Source organism: Sus scrofa, chromosome 12 (assembly GCF_054392235.1).
Source record: "Sus scrofa isolate SSC_HxYL_T2T_F1_AM1 chromosome 12, Sscrofa_HxYL_maternal_Yorkshire_Landrace_v2.0, whole genome shotgun sequence".
NCBI lineage: Eukaryota > Metazoa > Chordata > Mammalia > Artiodactyla > Suidae > Sus > Sus scrofa.
The window spans coordinates 57,454,952-57,465,627 of record NC_139394.1 but is presented as its reverse complement, the minus strand read 5'-3'; the positions used below and the strand labels follow the sequence as shown (position 1 = coordinate 57,465,627).

The 10,676-nt window shown below is 41.4% G+C and overlaps 1 protein-coding gene across 4 annotated transcripts in view; it reads right to left on the bottom strand.

The window, feature by feature from the left end:
- Positions 1 to 10,466: 10,466 nt before the first annotated feature.
- The window catches only part of PELP1 (proline, glutamate and leucine rich protein 1), a 64,728-nt gene continuing 64,518 nt past the window's right edge, over positions 10,467 to 10,676 (bottom strand). For all 4 annotated transcript variants that reach the window (XM_084985850.1, XM_084985852.1, XM_084985853.1 and 1 more), the window contains one exon: positions 10,467 to 10,616. In XM_084985850.1, the coding sequence (XP_084841976.1) occupies positions 10,524 to 10,616 (93 nt within the window). In that variant the 3' untranslated portion in view covers positions 10,467 to 10,523. The remainder of the gene's footprint in view (positions 10,617 to 10,676) is intronic.

Genomic DNA, 10,676 nt, shown 5'->3' with positions numbered 1-10,676 from the left:
TTCACTACTAGTGATTTGTCCATTCATCTTTTTCTTTTCATCCTGGATTAGTCTTGGAAGATTTTACCTTCCTAAGCATTTCTTCTAGGTTGTCCATTTTATTGACATATAGTTGCTTATAGAAGTCTCTTATGATCCTTTGTATTGGTGGTGTCTGTTAGGAATTCTTTTTCATTCCTAATTTTGATTTGAGCCAGGTAATGGCTCTTTTAAAACACAAGTCAAAACCCAGGAGCATTAAAAGGCTTAATTGATGAATGCAATTAATAAAAGAAAATATTTTTAGCATGGTAAAAACTGCTATAAGCAGTCAAAAGACATCCTATTACCTCTGACCTCATCTCTTTTTTTTAAGATTTTTATTTTTTCTATTATAGTTGATTTACAATGTACTGTCAGTTTCTGCTGTAGAGCAAAGTGACCCAGTCACACATATACATACCTTCTTTTCATTACATTATCTTCCATCATGTTCCATTACAAGTGACTAAATATAGTTCCCTGTGCTCTACAGCAGAATCTCATTGCTTATCCACTCCAAATGCAATAGTTTGCATCTAACCCCAAACTCCCAATCTATCCCACTCCTTCCCCCCACCCTTGGCAGGTCTCCAAGCCCATGAGTTTGTTTCTTTTCTATAGAAAAGTTGATTTGTGCCCATTATTAGATTCCAGATATAAGTGAAGTCATGTGGCATTTGACTTTCTCTGCTTACATCATTTAGTATGAGACTCTAGTTCCATCCATGTTGCTGCAAATGGCATTATTTTGTTATTTTTTTACAGCTGAGTAGTATTCCATTGCATATATATACCCTTTCTTCTTAATCCATTAATCTGTCAGAGGACATTTAGGTAGTTTCCATGTCTTGGCTATTGTGACTAGTGCTGCTATGAACACATGGGTGCATGTATGTTTTTCAATGAAAGTTTTGTCCAGGTACATGCCTAGGAATAGGATTGCTGGATCATATGGTAGTTCTATATCTCATTTTCTAAGGTACCTCCATCCTGTTTTCATAGTGATTGTACCAATTTACATTCCCATCAACACTGAAGGAAGGCTCCCTTTTCTCCACATACTCTCCAGCATTTATTTGTTGACTTGTTAATGGCGGCCATTCTGACTGATGTGAGGTGGCACCTCATTGCAGTTTTGATTTTCATTTCTCTAATAATTAGTGATGTTGAGCATTTTTTCATGTGCCTGTTGGCAATCTGTTTATCTTCTTTGGAGAAATGTCTGTTCAGGTCTTCTGCCAATTTTTCAACTGGGTTGTTATTATTTTTTTTGTTTTGTTGCTGTTGAGTTGTACAAGATGTTTGTATATTTTAGAAATGAAGCCCTTGTCAGTTGCATCATTTGAAACTATTTTCTCCCATTCCATAGGTTGTCCTTTTGTTTCTTTTCTGTTTCCTTTGCTGGGCAAAGGTTTGTAAGTTTGATTAGTCCCACTGGTTTATTTTTGTTTTTACTTCTATTGCTTTGGGAGACTGACCTAAGAAAACATATATGTACAATTGATGTCAGAGAATGTTTTGCTTATGTTCTCTTGCAGGAGTTTGATGGTGCCATGTCTTCTGTTTGAGTCTTTAAGCCATTTTGAGTTTATTTTTGTGCATACTGTGATGGGTGTGTTCTAATTTCATTGATTTACATGCAGCTGTCCAGTTGTCCCAGCACCACTTGCTGAAAAGACTGTGTTTTTCCCATTTTATAGTCTTGCCTCCTTTGTCAAAGATTAACTGACCATAGGGGTCTGGGTTTATTTCTGGGTTCTCTATTCTGTTCCATTGGTCTGTATGTCTGTTTTTGTACCAGTACCACACTGTCTTGATTACTGTAGCTTTGTAATGTTGTCTGAAGTCTGGGAGAGTCATGCCTCCTGCTTGGTTTTTGGTCCTCAGGATGGCTTTGGCAATTCTGGGTCTTTTATGGTTCCAAATAAATTTTTGGATTGTTTATTCTAGTTCTGAGAAAAATGCCATGGGTAATTTGATAGGGGGATTGCATTGAATCTGTAGATGGCTTTGGGTAATATGGCCATTTTTATGATATTCCTCCAATCCAGGAGCATGGAATATCTTTCCATTTCTTTGAATCCTCTTTAATTTCCTTGCTTAATGTTTTATAGTTCTCAGGGTGTAAGTCTTTCACCTCCTTGGTCAGGTTTATTCCTAGGTATTTATATTTTTTAGAGTGCAACTTTAAAAGGTATTATATTTTTATATTCCTTTCTAATATTTCATTGTTAGTATGTAGAAATGCAACCAATTTCTGAAAGTTGTGTCCTTCTTTTTTGCTGAATTTATTGATCAGGTTCGAGTAGTTTATGTGGAGTCCATAGGGTTTTCTATGTATAGTATCATATCATCTGCACAGAGTGACAAATTTACCTCTTCTCTTCCAATTGGGATATACTTTATTTCTTTTATTTATCTGACTGCTGTGGCTAGGACTTCCAATACTATGTTGAATAAAAGTGGTAAGAATGGGCATCTTTGTCTTGTTCCAGATTTTAGTGGGAAGGTTTTTGGCTTTTCACTGTTGAGTATTATGTTGGCTGTAGGTTTGTCATCAATGGTTTTGATGATGTTATGTTCCCTCTATACCCATGTGGGTAAGAGTTTTTATCATGAATGGGTGTTGGACTTTGTCATATGCTTTTTCTTCACCTATTGAGATGATCATGTGGTTTTTGACTTTGCTTTTGTTAATGTGGTGTGTGATGTTGATTGATTTGCATATGTTGAACCATCCTTGTGAACCTGGGATGAATCCCAATTGGTTGTGGTGTATGATCATTTTATGTGTTGCTGGATTCTGTTGGCTAAAATTTTGTTGAGAATTTTTGTGTCTATATTCGTCAAAGATATTGGGCTCTAATTTTCTTTTTCGGTAGTATCTTTGTCTGGTTTTGGTATTAGGGTGATGGTGGCATCATAGAATGTCTTTGGGATTATTCCTTCTTCAACATTCATGAAAGTTTAAGAAGAGTGAATATAAGTTCTTGGTATGTTTGGTAGAATTCACCTGTGAAGCCATCTGGTTCGGGACTTTTGTTTGTAGGGAGTGCTTTTCTTACATATTCAATTTCATTTCTGGTGATTGGTCTGTTCAATTGATCTGTTTCTTCTTGATTCAGTTTTGGTGGGCTGTATGTCTCTAGAAAGTTGTCCATTTCTTCTAGGTTGTCAAATTTGTTGGCATATAATTGTTCACAGTATTCTCTTATGGTTTTTTGTTTGTTTTTTGGATTTCTGCAGTATCTGTTGAGATTTGTCCTTTTTCATCTCTTATTTCATTTGAGTTTTCTCTCTTCTTGGTGAGTCAGGCCAGAGGTTTGTCAATTTTGTTTACCCTTTCAAAGAACCAGCTCTTGGTTTTATTGATTTTCTTTTTTTTTTTTTTTTTTTGACTGTTTTATTGATTTCCTCTCTGATCTTTATGATTTCCTTCCTTCTGCTGACTTTAGGTTTTCTTTTTCTTTAATTCTTTTAGGTGATGGGTAAAGTTGTCAATATGACATTTTTTTTCTTCTCTTTTGAGGAAGGCCAGCATTGCTATGAACTTCCCCCTAAGCACTGCTTTTGTGGCATCCCACAGATTTTGAATGGTTGTGTGTTCATTATCATTTGTCTCTAGGTATTTTTAAATTTGTTTTGATTTCCTCTTTGACCTCTTGGTGGTTTTTGTTTTGTTTGGTTTGTTTTGGTAGCATGTTGTTTAGTCTCCATGCAGTCGGTTTTTTCTCATTTCTTTGCCTGTGGTTGATTTCTAGTTGTGCCACTGTGGTCAGAGAAGATACTTGAAATAATTTCTATACTCTTCAATTTGTTGAGGTTAATTTTGTGCCCTAGTATGTGGTTAGTCCTTGAGAACATTCCCTGTGTGCTTGAAAAGAGTGTATGTTGTGGGTTTTTTGTATGTAATGTCCTGAAAATATCAATTAGGTCTAACTGTTCTATTGGGGCCTTTAGGATCTCTGTTGCCTTACTGATTTTCTGTCTAGAGGATCTGTCCACTGAGGTGAGTGGGGTGTTAAAGTCTCCTACTATTGGTGTATTCCCTCAGTTTCTCCTTTTCTGTCTGCTAGGATTTGTTGTGTGTATGTGGGTGCTCCTGTATTAGGGGTGCATATATTGACGAGTGTAATAGCCTCTTCTTGAATCGATCCTTTCATCATTAAAAAGTGTCCTTCTTTGTCTTTCTTTATGGTCTTTGTTTTAAAGTCTATTTTGTGTGCTGAGAGCATTGCAACTCCTGCTTTCCTGTCCTGTCCACTCGCATGAAATAGATGTTTCCATCCCCTCACTTTCAACTTACATGCATCCTTTGCGCCAAGGTGAGTCTCTCGCAGGCAGCATGTTGTAGGCTCTTGCTTTTTATCCAGTCTGCCAGTCTGTGTCTTTGGATTGGAGCATTCAGTCCCTTGACATTTAAGGTAATTATTGACAAATACGTATTCATTGCCGTTTTAAACCTTGTTGTCCAGTCAGTTCTTGGTTTCTCCTTTGTTTGTTTTTTTTTGGTTGGATGAGTTCCTTTTATGCTTGTGTCCTTGCCTTTTTAGTTTTTGTGAAAGTGTTGTTTGGTTTTGATCTGTGGCTACCCTGTTTTTCAAGTATGTTAACCCCTTCCTCTATCTGCTTGCTTTAGCTTGATGGTCTCATGTAGGCCCAAACACATTCTAGAAAAAAATGAATCTAATATTTACTTTCCTTCCCCCCCTTTTAGGATTTGGGTGCCTTTACTAACATCTTCCTGTTTGTCCTTTTGCTGTTCCCTTGTTGCTTTACAATAGGTTTTTTTTTTTTTTTTTCCTTTTAGATATACTGGCTTATTTGTGATTACTTTCCAGCTGTGATTTCCTCTATCCTATTCCTTCTTGCTTTTTATTTAGAGGGGCCCTTTCAGTATTTCGTTTAGAGTGGGATTAGTATTGCTGTACACTTTCAATTTTCGTTTCTTGGAGAAATTCTCTCTCCTTCCGTTTTAAATGATATCCTTGCTGGATAGATATTCTAGGCTGAAATTTTTCCCTTTTAGATCTTTGAATATACCTTGCCACTCTCTTCTGGCTTGTAGTATTTCTGTAGAGAAATCATCTGATAGCTTTAAAGGGGTTCCCTTATAATTAACTGTTTTTCTCTTGCTACCTTTAGGATGCTCTCTTTAACTTTTCCATTTTTATTATACTATGTCTTGGTGTGGGCCTGTTTGGGTTCAACTTGTTTGGGGCCCTCTGTGCTTCCTGTGTCTTGATACGTTTCCTTTAGATTTGGAAAGTTTTCAGCCATAATTTCTTCAAATATATTTTCAATCCCCTTCTTTTTTGGGAAATCCTTATCATGTGTAGATTGGCCTGCTTTATATTATCCCATAGCTCTCTTATCTTGCTTTCATGTTTTTTCACTTGGTTTTCTGTCTTCTGTCCTGATTGGGGGATTTGCATTACTCTATCTGCCAACTCAGTAATTCGTTCTGCATTATTCATTCTGTTCTCCAGTGACATTAATTCAGTTCGCATCTCTACAAATGAATCTTCTAATTTTTCTTGATTCCTCATGTCTTCTAGTTCCTTTCTAAAGTCATCTCATTACTGTTCATATCCGCTCTTAATTTCTTCATATTCGCCCTTAATTCCTTCAGTATTTTCACTGCCTCCCTTTTGAACTTGGTGTCTGTTAGAATGCAGAGGTCTGTTTCATTGTTGGCTCTTCAGGTGAATTTCTCCTCTTCTTTTAACTGGGAATGGTTCCTAAGCGTCTTCATTTTGCTTATATTTTTCTGTGAGTTTAGGAAAAATAACTACTGTAGTCTTGGACGGCTATTGATATGCATGAGCACCCCTGGGTATTTTGTAAGAGCATACTTATTTCCAGGGTTCTGTGCGTGTTTCCAGGGAGATGGAGGCAGTGGGCAAGGGTAGCAGCCAGTGCTTGGTTGCTGGGCCCCTGGCAGCGGCAAGGACCCATAGGAAGGTGGAGCAGAGTACTCCTAGTTGCAGGGCCCTGGGAAGTAACAGTGGTCAGGCAGGTGTAAGTGGTGCCCGGCACGTTTGGCAATGGCAGCAACAGGATGGGTATGTTCCCAGGGGAGTGAGAGCAACAGCAGGTGGTGCTAGGCTGCAGTGCCCTATTCTTTGACCTGAGGTGCCTGGGTCCTAGGTGGTGCCTGCTCACAGACCCCACCCTAGTTGTGGCAGGCCATGCCCACCTCTGGTGTCTGAGATGACCGTTTTTTATTCCAACACCTGTAGATGACAGGAGGCACCCCATTGTGCTTAGCCACCCCCGCCCCGCCCTGAGCACACACAAGTGGCACCTCACCACCCATAGCCTGTGGTCAGAGGCGCCCCACCCTCTGAGAGTCCACACGTGTGCAGAGATATTCCTACGGTGGTCTGCCCCTCATCCTCTTGTCCTCCACAGCAATGGCACCTTGCTTCTCCTGTGGGTCCAGACCCCCTCCTGGGTTCCCTCAGCTATGGCCCTCAGCTCCCTAGCCCCTCAGGCTATCTCCACACAGCGAACTCCAGTCCTCTCTCTGAGGAACTAACCTCAGTGCCCAGTCTCCACCAGAGCATCTTAGGATGTGGTGTCCAGGGCAGTGGTACCAATGGCCTTTGTGGCTCTCTCTGCTTTTCCCTCCTCAGTCCAGCTGCTGTGCTTTTCTCTGCAATTTTAAGGTCCCTCCGTCTCAGCTATCTCCCCTTTGGTTAGGCAGCTTCCCAGGCTGTGGGTTCCTTTCCCCTTTGCCAGCTCTCTCTCAGGAGTGCTGGTCCCATCCTGATTAGTTCCTCCCCCCCCTTTTATTCTACCCAGTTGTGTGAAGAGTTACTTGCCCTTTTTGGAGGTTTAAGGTCTTCTGCCAGCATTCAGTAGATGTTCTGTGTGAGTCCTTCTACATGTAGATGGGTTTTTTTGATGTGTTTGTGGGAGAAGCTGAATGCCACATCTTACTCCTCCGCCACCTTGATCCTTCTCATCTCTTCAAGTTCACTGGCTCCCCTGCTTTCCTTCAACACCCCAAGGCTCCCACTTCAGGACTTTCTAATTACTGTGCCCGCTGCCTAGAAAACTCTTCCTCCAGATCTCCATGCTGCTCACCACCTCAGCTCCTCTGGGTCTTTATTTCACTATCACCTTCTCAGCATGACCTTCCTAGTCCATTCTACTTAAAAATGCACACACACGCCACACACATGGTAGATATATGGGTGTTCTCTCTATAATTCAACTTTGCCTAACGTTTGAAAATTTGCATAATATTGAAAAATACCCAAACTTATTCCTCTTTTCTTGTTTTCCCACTGCACTCCTCACTATCCAGTAACATACACTTTACTTATTTATCTATCCCACCCCCCCATCTAGAACTTTTTAACCCCATTAAGGGCTGTTTTGTTCGTTCACTGCTCCATCTTCAGTCGGTAAAAACTGGTGCCTGTTGCTAAGCCAATATTTAACTTCTGGTTTTAATACTGTACTATAATCACATAGGCCAAAACTATACAGAGGTACTATAACCATGTAATATTGAGGGAAACAGTTAAGGAGGCCTTGTCATTTCTACCCTCTGGACTCTGCAACCTCCCATGGATCTAGAACTACTTCAAAGTACATATATAAATGATAAAAAAGGAGTTCTCTTCATGGCTCAGTGGTTAACGAACCCAACTAGGATCCATGAAGATACGGGTTCAGTCCCTGGCCTTGCTCAGTGGGTTAAGGATCCAACATTGCTATGAGCTGTGGTGTAGGTTGCAGATTCAGCTTAGATCCTGTGTTGCTGTGGCTGCGGTGCAGGCTGGCAGCTACAGCTCCGATTCGACCCCTAGCCTGGGAACCTCCATATGCTTTGGGTGCAGCCCTAAAATAGCAAAAAATAAATAATAAAAATAAATGAGAAAACAGCACCTAGTACATAATTGGTACTCAGTGTATTGCTGAATGAATCCCATGACTTAGTGAAATTAAGTGATTTATACTAAGTGATAAAAATAAAGGGAAGGATTCTCATACCTATTTGCTTGTATATGTGTATATTACCTCTGGAAGAAGATATAAAACTGCTAATACTGGCTGCTCACGTGAAAAATCTGAGTAACTAGAAAATAGGGTCAAGAAGACTTTTCAACCAACCTTTCATACCACTTGAGTTCTGAACTGTGTGAATATATAATCTATTCAGAATGCAAATTAGAAAATTTTCTGTTCTTAGTCTTCAGGGTCAGTGTCAACTTCACTTATCCACCGTCTCCAGAATTCAGTGATTTTGAAAAATCGCTACTACAGGAGTTTTCACACCTATGTACCTTTGTCCTTGTGGTGATCCTTAAGCCTCCTGCACCTAAAGAGCTGACAAGTTATAAGAGACATTTTAAGAATAAATAGGGAAATTTTTTGAGTATCACGTTACTCTTCTCATGTTTGAACGTGGTACTGTGCTTACGCAGAATAACAACCTACGTCTTAGGAAATAATGCTCAAGAACTTAGAGCTAAAGGGCCAAGATCTGCAACTTACTCTAATGTGATCCCATGAAAAAAATAAAGTGTACAGACATACATGTAGTGATGACAGAGCTAAGTGTCTACGTGTAGATACATAACAGATAAAAATTAACATGGCAAATGTTAATTGGTGAACCTATGCAAAAATTATATACTATACTGTACTTTCTCTGCAGGTTTAAAACTTTTCAAAACAATGGGGAGATGGGATTAAGATGGTAGAACAGAAGGACTGGCGCTCACCTTCTCTCATAAAAACAACATTACAACCAAATGCTGAACAACCTTCAACCAACTGGACTGCAAACTTTCAAAAAGATATCCTACTCCAGATGACAAAGTGGAGGCCACATCAACAGGTAGGACGGGTGATTACACGATATAAGCAACCCCATACCCCCTGGGTGGGAAGCCCACAGACTGGAAAGTAACTGTATCACAGAGACTCACCTACAGGAGCGAGAGTTCTGAGCCCCATGTCAGGTCCCCACGCCTGGGGATCTGGCAATGGGAGGAGCTCCTGGAGGAACTGGCATTGAAGGCCAGTGGGGCTTGTGTGCAGAAGCTCCATGGAACTGGGGGGAACGGGAGACCCCATTCTTGAAAGGCACACACAGGTTTTCATGTGCACGGGGTCCCAGGGCAAAGCAGAGGCTCCATAGGAATCTGGGTTGGACCTGAATGTAGTTCTCAGAGGATCTCCTGGGAAAACGGGGGGTGACTGTGGCTCGTTGTGGGGAAGGACACTGGGAGCAGAGCTCCCAGGAGTATTCATCAGCGTGCCTTTCTCTGGAGGTGGCCATTTGGGGAAAATAAGGCCCCACCCATCAGTGCTGAGAAGCCCCAGGCCAAACAATCCAGGTGGGATCACAGTCTATATATATATATAGACTCCTGTATCAAAACTTCAGGGTAACTACAAACCAAAAATCTACAACTGACACAAAAGTAAGAAAAATCTACTCAAATATAACACTAAAGAGAGTCGACAAACCACGAGAGGAAAGAACAAGGCAGGAAGGGAAAAAAAAACAAATTTTTCAAAACAACAAGTTGGTGGGGAAATTTTTTTAAACCCCTGCTAATTTTCCAAACATTAGCTCAAACATCACTCCTCAGGGGCCCTTCATGATCCATGCAGTTGGGAAGTCACTCCCCTTTCTGCATTTCCAAGCACTTAGGTTCTCACTGCAACAGACTGAGTGACTGACAAAACCACAGGGTGTCTACCTCACACACCCATAAACCTCCATACGCTCTCAGGCACACAGTTCTGGGCCAATGCTCACATGCACATCCCAACAAGTCCTAGAGTAAGTATAATGGCTTAAAGGGATGAAACACTGGCTGGGAAATGTTCAGATCTCAAGAGTGGGTAGGAAGGCCTGGGGTGAACTTGGCAACTTTCTGCCAGGGAGGTGCTAGGTGAGGATGCTATCACTGGAAGGACCAGCCCTAGGATAGAGCTCATCCCCTACCCACCATGGATGCCCCTGGGGACCCAAGGTTCAAATGCCCACAATTCAATGACTAAACTCCTCTATGCTTTATCATCACTTTCTTAACTTCCACCACAGCTCGCTCTTTCAGACCAAAGGCCCCTGTGCATTTGCACAGGTTCGCTCACTAGGACACTAAATCTCATAAAGGTCCCCCATTTCCTGGGTCACAAGGCTGCTTCCTTCCCGTTGGTGTCTTAACCACATAGACAACCCGGCACATATTTAGCGACAGCAAGAACAGCAAACAAACCCAGTTCTGACACTGTCTTGCTGCGTGACAAGACCCTCTGTTACCCGTGAGAGTCGATGGTTCCTCTTCTGCACAACGGAGCTGATAGGACAACCCAGCGCCACATTTGGGAAACATCGTAGATACAGGACAAGCCCAACAGACATTTGAGCTTCTGGCTGGGGACACAGTGGTGGCAAAAGGCAGGAGCAGCAGTCACTATCCAAGGACATAACTTTATTGGAAACGAGGCGCTGGGGGTGTAGGAGAGGGCTAGGAATCAGGCTCTGCGGCAGGTGGTGGCTTCTCGTCATCAGGGGGGCAATCAATGAAGTCAGCCAGCATGGCAGCTGTGTCATCCTGCTCCTTTTAGGGACAAAGACAGAAAATTTGAAACATTCGTACTCTGTAGAGTGGGTCAGGCTG